General features: G+C 35.5%; 1 protein-coding gene across 1 annotated transcript; it reads right to left on the reverse strand.

The window, feature by feature from the left end:
- Positions 1–2227: 2227 nt before the first annotated feature.
- Positions 2228–19844, reverse strand: MANEA (mannosidase endo-alpha). The gene is made up of 5 exons (XM_050972486.1): positions 19761–19844; positions 14108–14700; positions 10708–10817; positions 8364–8440; positions 2228–7184 (listed from the first exon to the last, which is right to left on the reverse strand). Exons 2-5 carry the CDS (start codon positions 14655–14657, stop codon positions 6548–6550), a joined length of 1374 nt encoding a protein of 457 aa, XP_050828443.1. The 5' UTR covers positions 14658–14700; positions 19761–19844; the 3' UTR covers positions 2228–6547.
- Positions 19845–23398: the final 3554 nt, after the last annotated feature.

A 23398-nucleotide genomic window follows, 5' to 3' on the forward strand; every position in this document is an offset into this window, starting at 1 on the left:
CCACCTTTGTCCCCTTTCCTTCACGTGCCTACCATTACCTTAAACAAAAAAGTATAGACATGTTTAAGAATTTCATACTTGAGTTCCTTGAAAACTCCTGAACAAGCACTACTGAGACAGGGCGATTTACTGCTCTTTGTTTTATTGATCCAGTTACAAGGCTCGTTGTATGACATTTCAATGTAGGTTATTTCTTGATTAATTACCAATAGATACTGGATCAAGCATGAAAATCTCTAACCTCTTCTGTAATAAACATAGATAAAAAAAAAATTAAACTTCTCTAAAACACTTTAAACTTCTCTACTACAGCATTATCAAAGATCCAAGGGATCTTTGAAAGATCCTTTTGCTGCTCTATCTACCAGCACTACCAGCACACTACCAGCTTTCTGTCTGCTTGTGACATGGTTTAGAAACATGCATTAAATAAGACTCTAGTATTTAGTTCTCAAAAATTGTTGTGTCTTTTTTCCTTAATATTGTATTATGTCTTGCTTACCATGGTTTTCTGTATTTACTTCTGGTGGATGGATGGGGGAATCCTAATTATTGGGGTTTTTTGGTTTTTTTTAGGTCTAGGAAGTTGTTCCTTCAAGTTTGATAGGGTATGTTTTTTTTAGTTCTAGAATGAATGCCAGAACTTACCTCTTTTCTGGTTTCATCCCTTGGACAGAATCTGCACTTTAAAATTATCTTTTATTTCTAACACCTTTCTTTATTCTGTTAAACGTTTAACTACATGAGCTTCTTCCAGGCTTCTTAAAAATCTTTTGATTGATAAAGTAATCTAAAAATATATATATTCAGATTACTATATATAATATATACTGTATATATATAAAATATAAATAAATAAATAAATATATATATATATATAATATACTGCCTTTATAAAGCCTCCAGACATTTTATAATTTTGACTTCTCTTAACTGCATTCCTCCCTTCTATACAGCTTATCCTTTTCAATGTCATGTTGCTGCAATGGAGTTTTAAAATTTTGCTTTGTAATTGTTCTCCAAAGTTTTCATAAAAAAAAAAGTACAAATATATGCAAAAAATTCCAAGTGAATTAGCAGATCAGGAAGTTGGACAGCCAAATGCTGGACCTAAATAGCAAAGCATATGTACTTTTGGTATGCTAAGAGTACAACTAATACCATTTACCATTTGTGTTTTCAGAAGGTATTTTATTTTTTGAAAGTAGAGGTTCTTCATTCACCTGGAATAAAATTTGAGTACTCACCAAGAATCATATGAGACAAAATAAGGACTGCAGAGCTTTTCACAAAGCAAATGGCTGGCCACTTCTTTCTCCCTTGAAAAATCTTAGTATTATTTCTCATTGATTAACATTGCTTCCTGAGGTTAATGCCTTCTTTAGAAGCCCCGTTTAGTTCTTCTTTAGAACTAAAGAAGAACTAAACTTCTGCTTTTAGAACTATTATGAAATAATGTATTATTGAAAAACATTTACATATTTAAAATCATACTTGTCAAACTTTAACTGGCTATCTGATCTTAATGAACAAGCAATCTCAGCTATATGATGAAAGTATTTTCTATCATAGTATATTAGAATTTTCCAAGAAACTTCCATTAAAATCACAACAACCCAACATTCTAATTCTCACTAGTGTTCTAAAAATCACCTGAAATTATAGCTGGTTGTTTGTTGAATCATATTGCAGTTTGAGAAATTGGTCTTGAGAGATCCTGCTGTGTTTCTAAAGCAATGACTTCAAGTTACAAAACCAGCTCTGAAGACAGGGTTCAGTTGTAAGATACATAGTGCTCATTTCCATGAACTTAAAAAAAAACAAAAACAAACGCATCTTCTCCCCCTTCAAAAAAAAAGAAACCCCCTGCCATTGTGTTGGTTCTGTGGAGAGCTAGCACACACACATAGTAATAGAAAAATAAAAAAATTAACTTTCAAAACTCATATTATGAAAAGACCCTACTATCACACATTCCTTTAAAAATCACAATTTTTGGGCATATATTTATTATTCGTGAAAACATTCATAAGCAAAAAGATCTTCTGTACATCTTAGAGGGGATTAAAACCATTGCTTACTTAAAAGTAGAAGAATCCAGTCTGTAATTTTATTACAATGACATATTACTTTAAAAATAATGACTTCAGGTATATGCACTTATCAAAATAGACACATAAACATTTTTTATTTTTATGTAAGCAAATTCATCTCTGTCACAGCCATGTAGGGTATTAAAAGAAAGGTATTTTTTATTTGTGTTCAATTCATATAAAGACACACCATCCATTCACAACAAGTTCACCTATACAATATGAAATTCACATCAGGCTATTCTGCCATGCCACTAATCTTGTAGATTCTCTTTACTGAATTTTCCAAAATGAAATATTCCACTATGAAATCTTAGAATACAGTCACTTTAGAAATTCATAGAACATTTAACATGCTGGTCAAAAGTAAAAGATAAAAAGAAACAAAACATTGATACAATCTTAATGAAGTAGAAAGATGAAGACAAGTACTTGTAGGACTGGGAGAGAGATTTTCATCTTATATTCAGTGGCAAATAATTTGTTGATAAATTCTTTATTTCTTCTTTTTATATGAATTAGATTCAGAAGAAAAGGCCTTAAATCACACAAAGTCCTTATCCATGTGCCCAGAGAGCTGAAAACCCTCCTGAGAGATGTTTTCAACTGAATCTAAGAACCATGTGTGAAATGTGTTAATTCAAACTATGCAGAGAATATATACATATCAAATTTCATAACAAAATATTTTCACTGAAGAACCTTCTGCTTCAACAACCTCTTAAGAGACAAATCATTGGCACCTCAAAAGAAATGCACAAGACAAGTACAATGAACATCAGTGCAGAAACTATATTCACAATAATCTACAGCTTGCCACTAAAACCGTAACAGCATCAGCACATGTTTGCCCACAAAATTCAGGACAAGACTACAGATCTGACAGACATGCACTACTATACAAGATTTAATACACATTCTTATTTCAGAGTTGATGCACTAAGCTTCAGTTCTGAGACAGCTCACAGAACTAAAACAATTTACTTGATCGTAATTCATAGAAGCAGAAATGAACCTATAGATTTTCTTTAAAAAATATGTTCTCTTCTTACCACAAGGACTTGCTCCTTGACTAGAAACCATTTACCCCCTGGTGATACTCAGTCAGTAGTATGTGATTGATTACTTCAGGTATTTCTGTATTTGCAGAGGCATAACATGGCACAATCTCTTTTAAAACTTCCCATATTCCTTTAAGTACTATGACATAACAAATCAAATGCATTTAACCAGTGTAAAAATATTAAAAACAGTCATTACAGTATTTTTATCCAGTTGACCAAGAAGTAAAACTGGTGGGAGACCAAAGTTAAATGGGATCTAGATATTCTTTAAATCTATTTCAAATCACAAAATCATTACAAATGTTCTTCCCTGCCTTTCAATTTTGGTTACACACTGGAGTCCCCTTTTTTCCTTACTGTAATCTTAAACCTTGAAGTAACCATCTTCTTAAATACATTCACTTTTCTCCTCCCTTGTCCCTTTTAACTGTGCCCTCGTAACCAACTTATTCCTTTGCATTTGTACAAATCCTTTCCCACAGATCTATTTTACTCAAATTTCAAGTAACTATCATGACTGCAGCAACAGTCCATAGGGAAAACTCTCCACTCCCTATGACAAGAAGCAGCATATTGATTTACTTTAAGTATAGAGAAAGTATTAGTCAGGCAGGTGGGGTAGCTCTAGTAGTTGCTATTCCATCAGCTTTTCTTAGGATCATCAAATTAAATTCTCAACTCTGAAATATTATGTGAGGTTGCATATTTATGTTTTAAATCACATCAAGCACATAAAATACAGTAAGTGTTTAGGGGTGGTGAATTTCTAGGCACTTAATTTTCATTCTTTTCTAGAGAAATTCTGTAAATTCTTCTGAAGGTCCCATTAGACATCTGGGTGCCATAGCGCAAACCACTTCATGGCAATGGTTAAATGATACCTTTACAACCATTCCAGAAGTCTTTCAGAGTAATGGAGAACCATTACACTGTTACCATAAACTGCATTTTAAACAAAATAGATCACCTCAGTTGTACAATACTATACAACAGATTTCAAATGTTTCAATACACAGCAACCAAGGAGTGACTTTTGCAGTCACAGAGAAAATAAACTGCCATGAGGAGAAAGTAAGGGCTGAAAGGTGAGTGCAAAGTTGTCAACACCAGTAAAGTGCTCAGATTACTACAGTGAGAAAAGACCAGTGCATGACACAAGCTTAAGCAAAGGCAAAATAAAGATACTTGTCCTTTCAAAAGGTTTGATTTCAGAAGATTTTTTTAATAACACAGGCAAACATTTAATTGTTCCCTCACATTTAAAATAAAGATAAGGACTCTGGGATGTAAAAGCATAAACATACAACAAATTATACAAATGAGTTATGTATAGCTATTTAAGGGATTTAAGTAAAATAATATCAAAAATAAGTAAAATTAAAAAGGGAGTAGTTAACTTGAAAGTGGTAGAAGTCTAACAAGTGCTTTTTATGTCTCAGACACTATTTTTTGACTGTGGTCATACCTACGTCCATTTACCCACCTGAGTATAGCAAAACAAAATAAGCATTAGTAAACACTTCTTTTACAGGCATTTCAGACTGCTCAGAAATGCAATAGGAAAATGCAAAAAAAATGAAGAGAGACTAATAAGACTCCAGTAACTCTAGAGTCACATTTCAACATGCCAGGTTACATATCTGCCATCCAATTTCTGTGTTTTTTCAAGCAGCTGAGGGCATTAGATGACACCTCATGACCTGAACAAGCGCAAAGAAACAACAAAAAAAACAATCTGTAAAAGAGTAAGAGATATACAAACAAATCTTTTTCATACCAGAAAGACTCTAGAAATTTATAGTGGTAACTGGTTTATATTTATTTGGAATGAAAAAGTTTTCTGGAAAAAAATACTAGTTTGGTTTCTGATTTAACAGAAGTCCTCACATTCACCTTACCACTTAACAGACAGATTACAGTGAGATCCGAGTAAAGAGTGTAATTTTCATGAGTTCTGCTGACAATGGAATTCTAGCTGTTACTAGTGGTCACAACAATCTGAGCATATGAAATACAACACAGGATCAGAACCTCAAATGTCGATTAAAAAAATAACTAAAATTAAAAAATAAAATAACTAAGCAAGAATCCACGTTGCAATGATTAAATGTTTGCTGTGAATGAAAAAAACACAGCAATTTCTACTATTCCAAAGTTTACAACTTTGTTACAAAATTCTATGAAAATCCCAAAAAAAAGTATTGCTGAGGAGGTATGTCTGTGTGATTGAACCTTTCAAACCTCATAAAAAATGCCAATTAATAATCACAACATTAAAAGATGTGATTTCTAGGAATGAAAATACTCATTTCCAGCCACACCACAGTCTTCCAGGTAGCATTAATAGGGTGCTTATCTGAATAACAGTAAAATTTTAGTATTTACAATTCTGAATCTTGGAACAACTAAATGGACCAGCTGAAAAAGAGAAATCTCAGATTTCAAATTAAACAAATGGGTAGTTGCTCTCATTACTACCAGGTTGCTCCCAAATCAGAAACAAAGAAAGTACTTCCACCAATTAAGTTCTTGTAGGACGAGTAAGACACTGGGTTTAGAAACTAGACATTTAAAAAAGCACATTGGGTCTGTGTATGCAGTCAATTAGCAGAAAATAAGCAACAATGGAAATTTTAATAAATTTTTTGTACCTTTAGGGAATTCTTTTCCCCCTCAAAAATATTTTCCACTCTAATTGAAGCTTTTATTAAAATTCAAAACAAGAGAAAAAAAATGTTCCTTGTCAGTATCCATTAATCTGCAAAAGTCTACACCATGTACCAAACACAAAAAATGTAAGTAATCTATAAATCCTTCAGCAGTTCTTTGGAACTTTCTTTCAACTACATTTTTTTTCCAAACAAAACTTAGTGGTGTTGCATCACACATAACTCTTCAGTGGTTTTACCACAAGCTAGTCATATGTCAAGAACTCCATATACAAAGCATCAAAAAGTGTAAATGCAGATTATTCCACATACTATAGACATGCATCCTGCAAGAAGCTATAAGGATTTAGACTACAGCATCAGTTTGATTAGAAACACAACTCTAGGAATAAAGGAAGGAAGAAGCTGTGCCAGGTTTTTGTTATACTTTGGTCATGTAGCATTATCCCATGCAGATGTTCTGCACTCAGCATGCAAGTTACAAAGTTAAAAAAAACCACAAATGAACAACAGCTTTCCCTGAATATTTTTGAACTAAAATATCCAGTAAGACAGAATTGACAATATTCTCACAGTCCTCTTACTTTTCAAAATTAAAATTCAGTAGTAGTGCGTATACATTCAACAGATACAATAAAGACATTTAATAACAGATTCTTCAGCTCTCAATTTCTTTCTCAATACAGTCAATGCATTAGGAAACAACTGCAGCTGGGACAACTCACATAAGCCACTGTTCTTGTTCTTTTCTGTACTTCTCAGACCACTTCTGAGTAAGCTCAAGGTAAACATTTGGTTTATGGGGTTTATAATCAAGGTAAACCACCTGTCCAGTCCTCTTAGGGACAGCTTTTTCAATCTGAGTTCCCTCGTGCCATTCATTAAAAGATGTAATGGAAATGATTTCTGGGCGCACCAGAAGGGCTGCGCTGAAGGCAGTCTCATAGTACTTCCCATTGACACGGTTCCGGGTGTTGTGGTTGTTCCACGGTCGGATGCTGGTATCAATATAACCTGGCCCCACACTTGGAATAAACATTAAGTTGTTACTATCACAAAAGGCTTTTAAACTTGCCCAATTATGATGAGATGAGCCATAGGAGAAGCCATTGGTGGCAAAGTACGTGTACATTCCATCAAAACCACTTCTGTGAATGTCATGCTTATGTCTTTCTTCTACAAGAAGTGCAATGAATAATGCATCATAAGGAGTATTTCGAATACTCTGGGATCCAGACACAGTTAACAGATTTGCCCATATTTCAGGAATTGTTACATAAGAGTCATAAACATAAAACATGGGAAGAAGTCTCCCTGTGCTGGTCTTATGTCTGTAAAAGGCTGGATGGCTTCCGTACCTATAAAGCAGACAAGTATTGTTAAGACAAAATTTGCCATTTGGAAAATACTGTAGTACAATCTGAGCTGAAGACTTTTCCAAAAAATTAATTTAAAAAGACAGGACACTGACTTTGAAACACAGCACATCATATCCGCCTTCAGTCCAGTGTTTGCTGAAGTATCAAACTATGACTCTTCAAAAAAACTTTAAACGACTACAAGTTGGTAACTGTCCTGGATTTGCTAGGGACAGAGTTAATGTTCTTAGCAGGGGTCCAGTGCTGTGGTGGTTTTTTTGATTTGGCATGAGAATAAAACTGATAACATACTGATGTCTTTTCTGCTGCTAAGCTGTAGTTACCCTAAGTCAAGGACTTCTCAGTGTCTCCTGCTCTGCCAGTGAGGAGCTGCACAAAAAGTTGGGAGGAAAGCAGGCCAGGACAGCTGATCTGAGCTGGCCAATGAAATATGCTACACTTCAGAATGCAATGACCATATAGAAACTGAGGGAACTACCTGGAAGGGGACTGAATGCTGCCCAGGGCTGGGCCAGGTACTGCTCTGTAGGTGGTGAGCAATTTGTCTTGGGTTCTGTTACTCTCTCTCCTTCTTCTTTCCATCATCATTCTTTATAATACTACTGGCATACTATTTTGTTTCCATCATAAAATTGGTCTTATCTCAACCCAAAAAGTTTTATCTTTTCCTTCTGATTCACTTCCCCAGGGCTGGGGGATGAGAGGGGAAGTGAGGGGCAGCTGGCAGTACCTAGTTGCTGGCTGGGGTTAAATTGTGACAGTAACTTAGTGTCAAACTGTGCCACAGAATTTGTCAAGATGAGTTAAAATCATTAGAGGTCAACAAAATAAAGCTCTATCTGCTAGTTTGTCATTATCAAAATGTACGTTTTATTTAATTTATAGATCATGTTGCTAATCTAAAGTATCTAAAGTATGACATGATATTAAAGAATGTTGAAAGCAATTTAAATTTGAGAATCTATGTAAAACTCACACTCCAGTATTTAAAAAAAAAAGACTAAATTTTGCAGCACTGAAAAATAAACAAAGTTCTTTTCAGTACTTTTCAGCCTCAGCAGACATTCTTATATATTTTTACAAGCTTTAGTTCATATACCAAAGCCCCCTAAACCAGCAGGTAAGAAACCCCAAGGACACCATTCTGATAAAACTCACTTGTCAATGATGTACTTGACATTGTGGTACATGCTGCGATCATCTCTGTCTTTGTAAGGTTCAATATGAAAAGCGACCTGAAAGATGAAAACGTAACAGCAACACAAACATAAAGCACTACTGAACATGTAAGCACTTGCTTAGATGAAGCAAGTACCAGTCAAAACTGTAATTCCTTACAGACCAAACATTTCATCAGTCTTTACTGAGAATAATACAACCCTACTATAACTCCTGCACTACTGACAATAGAAGCTTTGGATTCCAGGAAGTTTGGTATTAAATACTTACGTTTTTTACATTAAAACAAAACATCGCTTTTGTTTACCCTAGACTACAGCAAGTGGCAATCATGCTTCAGAAAAATTAAAAAGCTACAAAACCTAAAACCTAATATATTATCTATTTGAATGTCAAAGTACTGAAAAACTAATGAAACATTTTCATATTTAATTTCTAACAAATGTATCAAAAATCTGCTAAAGATAATGCTCCAAGGAAAATTTTCAGTCAAAATACATTTTAAGATATGCAAAATGAAAAGTTTGATTTAAAATTTTATAGATTTATCAACAGCAACAAGCTCTTGGAACTAAATCTAATATAATGTACTGCTATTGCTCTGAATGTCAAACTTGGAGCTTATGGAGTTGATTAACCAATATGTGTGAATTCCAATGTAAAAATGAATTTCTTTTCAAATAGACAATCATGGAAGAATACATTACATTAATCAAAGCAACAACTTTTTCAGAAGCAATTTTAGAGCAGAATATATTTAATAAAGTCTTTGAGAACTCTGGACCAGTAGAAAATTTCCACTGCAGAGCCAATCTCCCTCTCTATTAAGTAGAAACTATAGAAAAATAGCATTAGACTAAATCACTGACTGACAGTAGAGGCTGAAAAGCACTATAATTTCATCTTTCATTTCCAACTATGAAAACCAGGCAAATCAAAAGGGCACATCTTGTCCCAGACTTCCATTTAGTATATTTTGTATATTGGCTCTGGTCTACTGAGACTCCTAACACTTATTGTAATAACTTGCTAGTGCAAGAATGCTTAAAAACATTACAGTGAAGGTAGCACTTCCTGCAATATCTATACTGAATATCTGTATTTCAGTAATTCTTCCAAGTGGTAACAGCAACTTCATTCATACTGCAATCATTATCACACTATTACACACTACTGTACTTTCCTTGTATCATTTGGCCTTGACTCCTTTGAGACTTGAATGCTAACAAGTTTTTTAGGTGAGAGCAAACTCTATTAGATGGTCAGAAAATTTTGGGAAAGGATACCTTTTTCAGTCTTTTTAAAAATATATTATTAGATAGAATGTAGCCTATGCCATATGATACAAATCACACAGTATTTTTAATAGTTTTAAAATTACTTCTGTATGTGTTTTAATCATCCTGTTTTCCTCCTGCTTGCTAGGGAATCTACAGTTACCCCCAGTGACAGGAAATTTCACTGAGAATCTACAACTTGTGTAACCAACTGAAACCCAAGCAGATGAACAGGCTGTGTTTTCAGTACACAGTACAGACAGCACACTCCAGAGATTAAACAAATGCAGCTACTTAAAAACTCAAATTTGCTACTTGGGAGAGATTAAAAAGAAATACATATTTTCATTATCACAAAAGGGAAATACAAGTTTTATTCTAAAAAGAAACAAAACCAAATCACAATTTAAGATTCTACTGATCAATTAATGTAATCTTTAACTTACTTGACATTTCACCTATTTTAAGAAGTCAATAACTCAGCCTTTCTATCCTGTAATGCCCTGAAGTAACCCTAAAGTCTGAGCAGCATCTTTCTGACCTGACAGTTCAAGGCAACTGTTTATGGTACCTTCTGGAATAAAGACATTTATTCAAACTAGATATTCCAAGTCTGTCTTTATTCCTCATAGATGCTCACTCCTGACCTCTATGGTCAAGTGCTAGAAAGTTATGAAATAATGCAAAATGAAGATAAGTCTTTCTCCTTTCTCAAAGATTCTGAGTTTAAAGCTCACTGTATTTCACAGTATTTTCAAATATGTAATACCTCCCTCAACTCCCAAGACTCACTGGAAAACAACATAATGTATTATTTTAAAAACTGGTTTCAGAAATTAGAAAAGAATAAAAATCCACAGCACTATGCCTTAGCTTCTGCAAGCTAAAGCAGATTACAATATTTATTCTGCTTATAAGGGAATATTACTCAGGTCCTATAAAAGTTCAGTACAATGCAAAGGCTTCCATAACCAAAAACAAGTGCAGTCTAATAGCAAAGTTTACTTTCCCAAGTGTCCTACTATATGTATCTAGAAATACTTTACCTTTAGGTTATATTTGTGTGCATAGTCCAAAACAATTGGCACCAAATCATCAGTTGGCTCTCCATTTTCATCAGCCATACCTGGTGGGTACCATGAAAGCACTATTACACCTGAAAATACAAAACTTGAGTTTTAAATCATGTTGTTTAACATATTACAGGTATACTGTAACATTGTCATGAGTTACAATTATTGATGTGAAATCTACATAAAATAAATGAGAATCTCAAATTATTTTTTAATCAGTTACAAAACCTCAGTATTCTCAGAGTGCATTTTAACTCCTCTCTTTATAGGACTGCAAAACAAACAGTGGTTAGATCATTTGTCAAGGGAACTAATCTGTACTCAGCGTCCTAATCCAAACATTTAAGAGCTGTTCCCTCCCACTTTTCAGCACAGCATTTCAAGCTTCAGGTTGGACAAGAGGAAAAGAGTGCTCCCCTCTAAGCCATTATAGCTACACCATGATACAGGTAAAGAATATCAAGATGCATGGGTTATAGAACAGTCAAGAGATGACAGCTATGCATGTGATGAAGGAGATTCTTATCTTATGGAACTTTATTCCCCATCTTATTTCTTCATTGTACCTCTGGCTCAAATACAAAACAACCATTTATTACTAGAAGCAGTGACTTCAATCCCACAACCTTCTTTCTTGCTGGTACAGCTACTATGGTGTAATCCATCCTTCCAAGCATGTGAAATTAGTTTTTAAATTTATTATCTTCAAAAATGCTCGAGTAACTCTCAATTATTTAAGGATGTTACCAGTGCTGTGGAGAAAAAAAGACAACAAATAACATGTCTTCATACTGTAAATTCTTCTGATGCTCTCCAAGAAAGCAAAAGAACACACTCTTCAGAAAATCAAAACCCTTTCCTTCTAAAATAAAATGCTGTCAAATAAAAGGATCTTTTAGATGCACACCTGGAAACAATATCAAAAAGAAGCTAAGTCTGAAAGAAATACATAATGATGATGATTCCTACTGATGTAAGAATATTTTCTTAGCAATTCTATTTAGAACATACAGAAGAATAAGTCAATGTGGTTCTTTTTAACTAGGTAATGATTCAAGTAAATGAATAAATCCACTGAGCTAGGGAAGTATATATTCTGAATTCCACCTACTTTACTAACATTATAACATTTCTGACCACCAATTTCCAACAAACAATTCAAAAATTAGGAAACAGAAACCATAAATTACAGCGAATACATAATCACAATATGCCAAACCAGAAATTTGTGCTCACCACACACAAAAAGGAGTTTAACTACCCTTAGGCACGGTATCTCTGCATTTTATTAAAAAAAAAAAAAAATCACAAATAACAGGTAATCACAAGAGACAGTCTGCTCAGGGAAAGCAAAATGCAGTGTTTTACTGCATTTTATCATATTATCTTTTATTTCACACAAAAGGACTAAATGCAAATCAGTAAGGTGTAAAGGACAAGCAGAACAGCAACAAATCTGGGTATCTTGAATACATCTGACAAGACCCTCTTTTACACCTTTAGGAAATACATAAAAGTTTAGAAGACAGAATTTTTGACCAAAGAACCTAAATTCACATTTGCATTGGCCTTTTCCTGAAAAAGACTACTACACATTTTCTTTCCTGTGGTTAAAAAATAAAGTTATGTACCACTTAAAGAGTCAAAAAAAAAAAAAAGATAGACCTGACACTAAAAACAATGTCATAAAATATTAGAAAATTATTACATAAGAGTTGTAAAATATAAGAATTCAGGGAAGAACTGCCTGAGACTTCTGTTGCCCCAATCTCTTATATGCCTTCAATCATTAGACAATATTTGCTGAAAGAACCACTTACTTACTCTTTTTTCACAAGATCCTTGATAAAGCTTCAAAAATGGGTAGAAAAAATGATTATGTGACTGTAAATAGTAATGGATGAGACAAGGGTAAGAGAGAAAAAGGAGAAACTGTAAACAGTCAGCCTCATAATATGCAGAAAATTAACAAATTATGACTCTAAAAAAAATATGATTTATGTTAGTCAAATCTAGATGGAAGAGGCCAAATTCAATTGTACTTAAATCCTTAAGTCAGAATAACAGCAGGAAAAAAGTGACTCTTTATAAATATCACTAATGTTACAAAGAGTGTCACAGGAAGTCTGAACTACTCATTCATATCGCTGAGTTTTAAACCGAAAACTAACTGAAGTTAAAAAAATGGAAAAAAAAATTAAAATGATTATGCAAAATAAAAATAAAAATGATTATGCAAAGCATTTTGCCTAGTAATTGGCACCCTTTTCACCAGTAGTTCAACTTTCTTAGACATCTGTATCAAGAGGATGAGAAACATCACATATTCTTCTAAAGTGCAAGTGCCTCCCTCTCCTTCATCACACTATCATAAATTATTTTTGTTCTAGATAAGACTAAAACGGCGCTTACTGGCAACTTGTATCTGAGATTCCTTTGCAACAGTCTTGTTACTCCTGTTGATGGAGTTATATTACTGAAGAGGGTGAGAAATTTCCTATATTTGTATTAACACTTGTATAAAATAAAGGCTAGGTTAAAACCCAAAGAAGACAACAACCAAGAAGTAAACTTTACACAAGTAAACATCACTAATCAAAATATAACATTACATTAAACCTTAATGATTAGGTGAACGAAGGCAATTCAATACAAGGACATTAGCAGTATCAATAACAGGAGCTTTGGTCATGTTGCTCCAACTACATTTATAGAAGCTGCTCAGAGTTTAGTATCAGCCTATATTAGTATTATCTTATTTTAAAGAAGATTAAGATAAAAAGGACCATAAAGCCCAACAACAAGGAACAGCACAAAAAATATATATTGAATAATTCTTATGTATACAGTTCACCTTATTAAGAAAAAGTGAACATCAATTTGTATTGAAAGAAGATATTTTTGGACAGTAACAAATTAATACATAATTGTTATTGCACACACACAGCATTCAGAGAAAAAAACCCAATTATATTTGAATGAGCTGCTCCTTAACCATATTTGCATGATTTACTGAAACCTGTTCTTTAAACTAAAGTATTCCTCTCCAAAAATAAAATAAATGGACAATATATTCCAGTCAAGGTTTCTGTTTTTCATTCATGTTACCAGTGTTTAGCAGTAAGTCATGAAAAACATGTACCTAAACTATTACAAATATCATTCTTATGTTTCTATGCTGTTAGACTCATCATACACAGCCCTGAAGATGTAGGTTTCAGCTGGGGGTTAAAACTCAGAGATATAAAGACATTTACTAGTTTCAGACATTTCTTGAATTACACAGAAAAACAGAAGGATAGCTCAGTTGCCCTCATTCACAGATGTAAGGCTGGATAAATGAACAACATGCTGAAATGTTAACATTTATTACCAGTTGAAGCTGTCCGCATTTGCTTCATGTGGGCTTCTATGACAGTAGGGTCTTTGGAACTGTAAGATCCAAGTTCTGGATAAAAGTTGGCCCCAATGTCCTCAGGAGGATTATGCCTTCCCTTTGGATAATTGTTTGCAATTTTGGGATCCCAATGTGGCAATAACGGATGATTCCAGTGAATATATTTACCATCAAACTGTGGATTTCCATACCAAGTATAGTAGAATATGTGAAAGTTATAATTAGGAGCAGAAAGCTCCTCTTCCAGCTTTTTTACTGAAGACATGGATGCTTTCATAGTATTGACAGCAATACTATGCAAATTACTGACACGTGTTACAGTATCTCCTTGAGCCCTATTTAGCAAGTTCTGTTTACTGTCTAAGAGCACTGTCCGTTGTTGAAGCTCCGGCAACAAACCAAGTCCAAATGGATCCCCAAAGCCAGCTCTGTCAGGTCTCAGAGTCTTCAAAGCCATCATTATGGAGCAAATAAACAAAATAAAAAGCAACAAAATGATGCATGTTCTTCTGCGAAATCTTGCCATGATGTCATAGTTCAGAATCCTGACAGAAGGTTTTTGGCTGGAACTGATCAAAAGACAAATATTTTCAAGTCAGATTTCTTATTACCATTATTATTCAGCAGTATGAAATGCTTCATAAAATCTCTACATAATAAAAATAACGAGACAAATGTGATGCATACACTGACCGCAGAACTAACAGACTTTGTGGAGGGTGGGGTACACAAAAAAATCCCATTTCTTTCTCTGAGAACATGTGTCACACTTTGAGGTTCTACCACTAAGGACTCATGTATTTCATAAAGTATTTTATTTTTGAACCTAATTATTATCCTAACCCAGATAAATCCCATGAAATGGAAATTCTGGTTACATTATTTCAGAACTATTATGTTTTGCAAGTGCTATTCAGGTAGAATTAATAAAGAAAATAGAAGAAAAAAGCAGAAGCCATGAAAGGAGAATAACATCGCAGAACAAGAGTAAAAAACAAAATGGGGTATGACAGAACTACAGCTTATATTCAGAATGCAGGTTTCATTTACTAACCTATTTACTGGCTTGAAACCAAGCACTTTGTATTCTGTTAACCAATATATTAACAAAATACTTAAAACTAAATAACAAAAAAAAACCCTAAAACCACTAAATTACAAAAACTAAATTTGAAACCATGATGCTTTACAACTTCACAGATCTAATATTTTAATTTTTTTTCTGAATCACGTAAGCAAAAAAAAAAAACAGCACAGCATTAAGGATGTAGCTCAAGCAGAAAGGCTGCAAGTTAGCTGCTGGCAGCCACTTATTACAATGTCACAGCTGCCTGACACTTCATGTAGTGTTCCAGGGCTAAATTCAAAACAAGCCCAATGGTACACAGCAAGATTTGAACCATGAAACTGGGGGGAAGAAAATTAGTATAATGGAAGGCCTGATTATTTTATTTATAACTTAAATTCCTGTACAACATTATCACAAGAGAACCAGAGAAAAGGATTAACAAAATGTAGGTTACCACAGAATTATGTGAAACAAGATTATGCATAAAACTGGCAACACTAAAGTGGAAAATCCAAGAACAAATTTCTGATTGAAGGGTCATTAGACATAGCATAGTTGTGATATGTATTTCTGTCACTGACCTCCAAATTTTAGAATCTTATTTTAATTTACTCAGATATACACTGGTAGTTTTAAAATACTTGTAAATTATTTGACCTTAGTTTCCTACTAATGTTATAATGCAATTAACACAGAGCTCAGTTGTCACAATATGCTGCTTACTACTGCTATGATAATTTTAGATAAGCAATTTTAGAATATGTTTTTTAACAATATAGCCTGAATTAGATTAGCACTATTACAGTTCCATTTACAATATTAATTCATTCATCCTACTGTCTGTTATAACTTCTGGGATTCGTTTGGTTTTCACAGTAAGGTCACTCATTTACTCTAAGAGCAAACCCAGTTAACATTCCAAAAATAAACAAGAAAATCCCAATGCACTTTTACCTTGTTAGAGAGTGAACTCAGTTGAATGAGAATCACAGCACTAAAGCCAACAAAGAACAGATGGAACAAGGCAAGACTATGAAATGATGTTGTTTTTCCCAACTGGAAACCATACGTTTGGCTACTGTCAGGGAAAACGATTTTACAGAATACATGCTTAAAGGATTTCACATCACTTTATGTCAAATTACAGGGTTCTTTTTCTATGGCTAACAATCCATTCCCATGATTTTAGAATTCTGTCAAAAATTGTTTGGAGTACAGAACATCTTACTTTAATAAGAAATTAATTTTAAATACACTCAAACTGCTCCTGCTATTTTTCATTACCTTTTCAGTCTTTTTCCCTCATATATTATGCTACCTCTACCTGGTAATTTAACTCAATTTTCATATTAGATAAACTGAAGTTTTCTGAAGGGTTAGGGTTTTTTTTTTTAGGAAACAATATTATTCATCTGACTAATGTATTATTATATTCGATTTAATTTAAATTAAATGCCACTGATCTTCAATAAACAACATACAGGACTGACAGAGATAAACTATGTCAGCAATTATTATTTTATCTCTTCTGTGAAAAAGAATTCATTACTGCAATGTCACAAGGTTTGCAATGTTCACAAGGTTTGTCATTTGGGTTTTCTATTGCATATCAAAGAAGCTGTTCCTTTTTATTCTTGGTTGACGTATCAGCTACTCAATGACCCCTGTTTACATCATGACTTCACTACCATTAAGTCATTTGTCTGAAGTGTCAGGAATTGATTTTGGTGCTCCACGTTATTATTTCAACGAGCATTTTTTTATACGGAATATTCACCATTGAGGTACACTAAAAAATCAGCAGCATGACCACTAGCATTTGACTAGCATTGAGACAGACCTTGGTTTACCATATTATGAACTTCTGCTATGCTTCTACAGAGGCTCAGCATAAAAGTGCAAAATTTCTAGAACAAGTAAGTGATATCCATGGTGAAGGCTTGTGTTTTGGGGAGACATCAGTCTCAATGATGATAACATAATTCAGACCTGGCATAGACACTATCCTGTACAAGCTGCATCGGAGGGCTACAGGTTGGCAGTGCTTCATATGTCATTTAATCGTGTTCAGATCTACTTTACAGAGACAGTGACAGATAAACTACAATCATCAATGCTAGTGCCACAGCAGAACGGCAATATTGGGGAAACAGACTGAGCAAACATGCCTGTGAAACAGCTACATAAGTTATGTCTATCCCTGGAAGTAGAAAAACCTTAAAAACGCATTTCTGATTCAAAAGTCATTAGACAAAGCACAGCAGTGATTTTGCATTTGTCGTGGACATTCAAATTTTAGAGTCTGATTGCAATTTCCTGAGGTACATGTCACTCCTACAGACTTAGCAAGTATCTTGCCTTGGACTATTGGGTGCACTTGGATCTAAGAGAAATTGACTTTCTCAGGAAAGGACTTTTTCAGTAGGAAAAAGTCAGGCTGAATAACTTCAGCCTTATGAAGGTTAAGACCTTACATGCAGTTACCCTGGCTCAAAAGCTTTTGGGCTCAAACTCCATGTTTGTTGACACATATAGGTGTACCAGACAAAAATGTAAGCAGTTTGGGCTCTTTCTCTTGCCTACTCAATATATTTTAAAAGAAGAAAAAACCATCTGTAACAGGTCAGAGTTTCTCCTTAACACAGATAGTAGCTTCCTTCATAACATGAGAAAAATATGAAGCTTTACTGGGAAAAGTTAAAACCTGCATTTCCTCAACACTCAGTTTGCTTCTTGAAAAAATGCAAAACATCTGACACAGTTGTTTTAATTTTAGTTTGTTAGCAACCATACAGAATTAAAAGCACAAAATACATGTAAGTCTATCCCATTATGATAATCTCTGTTCCAAATTAATTTGGGTTTTTTGGTAATAAATAGCATGCAATCCATCACAGTAGGCAAGATTTCCAGCTGCTCTTATTAAAACAACACCTTCATTAAGATAGAAAAATGGTCTATGAAAAAAGTCTGAAGTATTTTCATAACTGTTCCACACACTTAACTAAATGTCTCAAGGTCTTAGCTGACAGTGATTTTTTTTTCTCCATCACTACTGCTTTTTATACCCTTAAGTTACTGTGCAGGGAAACCTTCTGTTTGTCCTTTCCACTATATGAAGAAAAAGCCATACAGATGTACAGGGATGATAGAGCTTAATTACTCAAGATTATTTTGGTCAGGCAACTCAAGTTTCAGTGCCCTGCCCAGTGGGTTGCTTTGAAAAAACTGAAAAGTTTTACAAAGTCCAAAAGAAAAAAACACTATGCAAAGAAATTAGGTTAAGATAAAACAGATTTATCTAGTATAGCAAGAACCAGCAAATACTATAGTTTATTTGCTCAGATGTTCCGTAACCATAAGATATGGAAATGCAATATAGAGAGGAGCTCTGAAAATCTCATTTTATTGATCAAGGGTAAGGTCATCCAGAAGCCACTAAGGCTGGTGGGCATGGATGGGATCAAAGCTTCTCAGCTAAGTTACCTAAACTTCGTTTCTACTAAGTTTTCCCAACTCAAAGAAGGTGAAAACTCTGAAGTGACAGATCAGCTCTAGATCTAGGCCTTAAAGTCCTGATTGTGGAGCTACAGCGCAGATGAGGACTGGTAAAAGTGTTAAAAGCACCATATTTACATAGCACATTCTGATCAGGAGATCACAAAGAGTGAAAAGAGCAATAGAAGCTGACTGTATGTGTGGGAATCTTGTGAGTATCTCTAGTATTAGAAAGAACCAGAGAACTTCTCAAAAACTCTCTGTATATGAAAAGTCTTTTTCTAAAGCCTTTTTTAGAAAATAGCTTGAAAATCATTACAAATGTAAGAAAACATTACGTATGGCATGCAGACACTTCACAGCTGTGTTACATACTAAAAAAGACACCTTTTTAAACACTTCCAATAATAGAAGATTTCTTTTTGGTCTACCCGATATAGAAAAAGGTATTTAAAATCTGACAACCAGAAAGCAGAAATTGTAATTTGAATTTAAGAACGACAGCAGTAGTAACAAAACACAATCCTTCTGGATTCTTTGCTCTAAAGGTAGTAAGAGAGCCTCCAGCAATTACAGCATTTGCCTTCAACATGCCACACTTCTCTTGCTTCGAAAGGACATGGAAACACACAGCTAACTTTGGGCGGCTGCAGGCCACGAGAAGAAAGCGACCTTTAGCCAGTCTCACCGGGAGCTCCCCGGGGCACTTCAGAGCCAGGCTGCTGGACAAGAGTACGGCAAGGGCGGGGAGCAGACCCAGCTCGCTGAGCTGCTCCCATCCCCTGAGCAAGGCACCGAGTTCCGAGCGCTCACACTTCTCTCCCACACTGCGGAACCAAGCCCCCACCACCAGAGGAGCATCAGCCGCGGGCGGGAGGCGCGCCGAGCCTTCCACAGGAGGGAGGAGAGAAGGGACCGCCCGGGGACCGCCGTAGCCCCTGTGACAGCGGCAGCGGGCGGGGGCGGGCGGAGTGCCCTCCTCTCCCGGCCTGTCCCAGCCCCGAGGAGCCCTTCCCCAGTGCCCGGGGCCGGCCAGGGCTCGGGGTCGGCGCCGTTACTCACCCGCCGGAGGCTGGGCCGCTGCCGCCGGGCGCGCGCGCGCGGGGGGTGCCCCTGCGGGAGCCGCGCGGGCCGGGCCGGAGCGGCGGCGCGAGCGCGTGCGCCAGCCGGGGCGCATGCGCTGGGGGGTGGCGGCTGGGCCCCGTTATCCTGAGGGGAGAGAGGCCTCGGGTTCCCGCCTTCTCCGCCGGGAGCCGGGGACGTGCGGCTTCTGGAAGGCCAGGACCTCCGCTGGGCTTTCGCGGTGTGGTTTTTTTTTTTTTTTGTTTTTGTTTTTGTTTGTTTTTTTTATTTTTTTAATAATTTTTTTTCTTGAAAAATCCCAAAAAAATCTTTCAGTTCTTTAAAAACCTTTTCTGGATTGTTGGTTACTTTTCAGCTGCGAAATGGTAGTCACAGAATCAATTTAGGATGAGATCATCGACTTCAAGCTATGATCGAACACCTTCCTGTCAACTAGACCGTGGCACTGAATGCCACAGCCAGTCTCCTCAAACACCTCCAGGGATAGTGGCTCCACCACCTCCCTGGGTAGTTTCTTCCAATGTCTAATCACCTTTTCTGTGAAGAAATTCCTCCCAATGTCTACCCTGAATCACTCTTCACCTCATCCTGTCACTAGCTGCCTGGGAGAAGAAGCTGATTTCCCCACCTGGCTACAACCTCCTTTCACCCCTTGAGCCTTCTCCGTGCTAAACAGTCACAGCTCCCTCACCTGCTCCTCAAGAACCATGTGGTCCAGGTCCTTCACCTGCTTTGGCGCCCCTCTTTGGCCTGATGCCCAAAACTGGAGAAGAAAATAAAACTCTATATTAGTCAGACAGCTACAGAGAGCTATATGTTTATTCAGTGCTTGGAGTGAGGGGGATCTTTCTGCCAAAAACTCTCTCAATCCTCTTTAGCTTTCAGCTACATTTGAAAAGTCCTTCCACACAATGTCATAATTACAGCGGATCATTAGCATATTCATATTTGCATAAAGCTGTGTTATGGTTTTATAACAGTTTTTGCTTCTGCACATGCGTCAGTTCCTTCTGTGGTGGTCATCAGTCCTCTGGTGGTCTTTTGATGAAGGCTTCTGTAGTCTTCCTCATGTTTGAACTTTTCACCTCTATCTTCAGCACATGCCTGGTGCTTCTTGTTTTTCAGTCTAACTTGTTTTTAGCTAATTTTGCAGTTTGCAGATTCTGTTAAAACTTGCTATCTTGCTCTTGATGGCGCATGTTATCTCACATGGCTTTGTTGTCTGGCTTGCTTTGGTGCCTTGCTTACTTGCACATCTTGTTGCAGTGTTTCTTGTGGTCAACCTTTTGTTACCTACAACTTAGGATTCAAGACAGAGATGGCAAGTAATAGCTGAATAAAGCATGGGGCTTGTATCTGTGTGCAGTGTTGGATATGGCACCTCTGCACCCTAAGAGTTGTTTTTCAATTTTACATTAGAGTAGGGTGTTCAATGCAGTGATACATCGAGAAAGTCAGTGCACTTTGGGAATTGCCCATCCTTATACCCTGTCAGCTATATGGGCATAAATCAGGAAAAAATATATGGATAGAAGTTCAATAAATAATTATGTTATATAGTCATTTTGTGGTTGCATATAGCTGCTTATGTTCTAAAAATGGTTTTACTGATGTTTCATACACTAACATTTTATGTGTGCTTTATTCTTTTTTCTTAAGCAGTGAAAATGGGCTATGAATAGTTGTCATAATAACCAAATCAATGAAATTAATAACCAAATCAATGGAAGAAAGATATTCTCATTGCCTACTGTAACAACAGAATTCTGAAGAACACTTGTGTATGAACACTGCAGATTGACTCAATGCAAATTGTTGCATTAGGTAAATATCACAATCTTCCCATTGAATCAAAACATTTCTTCCCTCTGCCATATGAAAAATGACTGTAATGAATTGGATCCCTGTGGTGTAGTTTGTCTGATTTTTTTGTTAAGAATTTCTCTAAGCCATGAGAGAAAGTACAAACACTCATCAGAATTGTGGTTTCATTGAAATCAATAGCAAAAGTCTCATTCATTTCAACAGTGACAGGATTTCACCTCATATGGGAATGAAAAGACTCAGAATGAGTGTCTCATACTAGACAGACATAAAGAAGATACATATATATATATATATATTTATATACTTCTTTATATCTACTAGGTACATATAAAAAAGTAAATTCAACAGCTCCCATGGTTCTCACTGAGTTCTGAGAAAATTAAAGGAATTGCGGCATGATGTTTTCTTTATGCTGTCTGAGTGATCTTATGGGGAAAAATTTTGCAGTAATTCTAATTTCTAGTATTTCTTCCATGTATCTGAATAATTTCATTTACAGAGTGTGTTGTAAGTGATTCAGGAATGTCATGCTTGTATAATAGATTAGTTGGCATATGAATAGTGTGTAGATCAAACCTTGATATCTGTTCTATTTCCTCACAGTATCCCCATTTTTTTCTTTACTGTTTTCTTTCTTTTGTTGTATTTTCTTTTCTCCTTTTTTTTCTTTCCTTTTTTGCTTTTCTCCTTCAAAAGAAAAGGTCTTGTAGGGGTGGTCTTTGCTGCTATTTTTTGGAGGACATTAATTTTCACTTTCTCTTACCATGTGGAAGAACTTCTGCTGGAACTAAGAAAATTTGTTTGAAAATAAGATCCTTAGAAAGTTAAAAAATGTAAAAAGTAAATCTGAAGCTTTTGATAATGTTCCATTAAGAGTAAGTGTTTAGTAGGCAAAAAGTATACTAATGTTAGAGAATAAGCAGGAAAAAAATTCACTTAATGAGAAGGAAAAAATCCTAAAAGTTTTTGTTCTGGCATAGTTCCATTATGTTAGAGGATTTTTGCTGATTAGACTGGATCTACTGGCTAAGACTTCAGAAAGCAACAAGAGGAAACCCATATCACACAACTTCCTCCAAACCTTTTTGCACAGTTAGGAAATGAAGTACTTATGTTCAAGTTTAGGTGGAACAAGGGATGTTAATAAAATTGTAGTAATATTATTGATTAACTTTCTTTTTTAATGTCTTGCATTATATTTATTTTTCCTCCTTGGTCTTGTGATTGCTAATTTTTTTCCTGTGTAAGGTCAACATATATTTTTCCTTAGCCTGCCTTCTGATAGTCTTTCCTGTAGCTTCCATTATTTTCTCCTCCATTATATCATGTGTCTTCTTACTTGTACTGTATTTATGGATCTAATAGTTGTGATACATGGTTCTGGCTTCAGAACAAACATGGAAGAGGGAATTGTCTGTGCATGTAGCCTTTCCTTCTATTCTCAATAGTCCTATCTGGCTCCAAATCATGAATCTCTCAATTTTCCTTCCAGTAGTCATTCCTAAGCCAGAGCTACTCCTTTGAAGTCTGTGAATATCTGCCACTTAAGCTGATACATAGCCAGCTCTTTGAATTTTTCTTCCTGGAGCCTTTAACTGCTGCATCCCATATTTTTCCTGAGCAGAAGCTAAAGACAACCTTTCTTTTATGCTACAAAAACCAGTGGCAAAGTTATGGTCAATTTTTCACTGGAAGTTTTCAGTAGCAGTAGAAATACGGTAACAGTTTGGGTCAATTTGGATAACTATACACTTGCTTCTTTAAAAATCTCAAAAGATAACTTTGAAAAA

The sequence above is a fragment of the Serinus canaria genome, chromosome 3 (genome assembly GCF_022539315.1).
Source record: "Serinus canaria isolate serCan28SL12 chromosome 3, serCan2020, whole genome shotgun sequence".
Lineage (NCBI taxonomy): Eukaryota > Metazoa > Chordata > Aves > Passeriformes > Fringillidae > Serinus > Serinus canaria.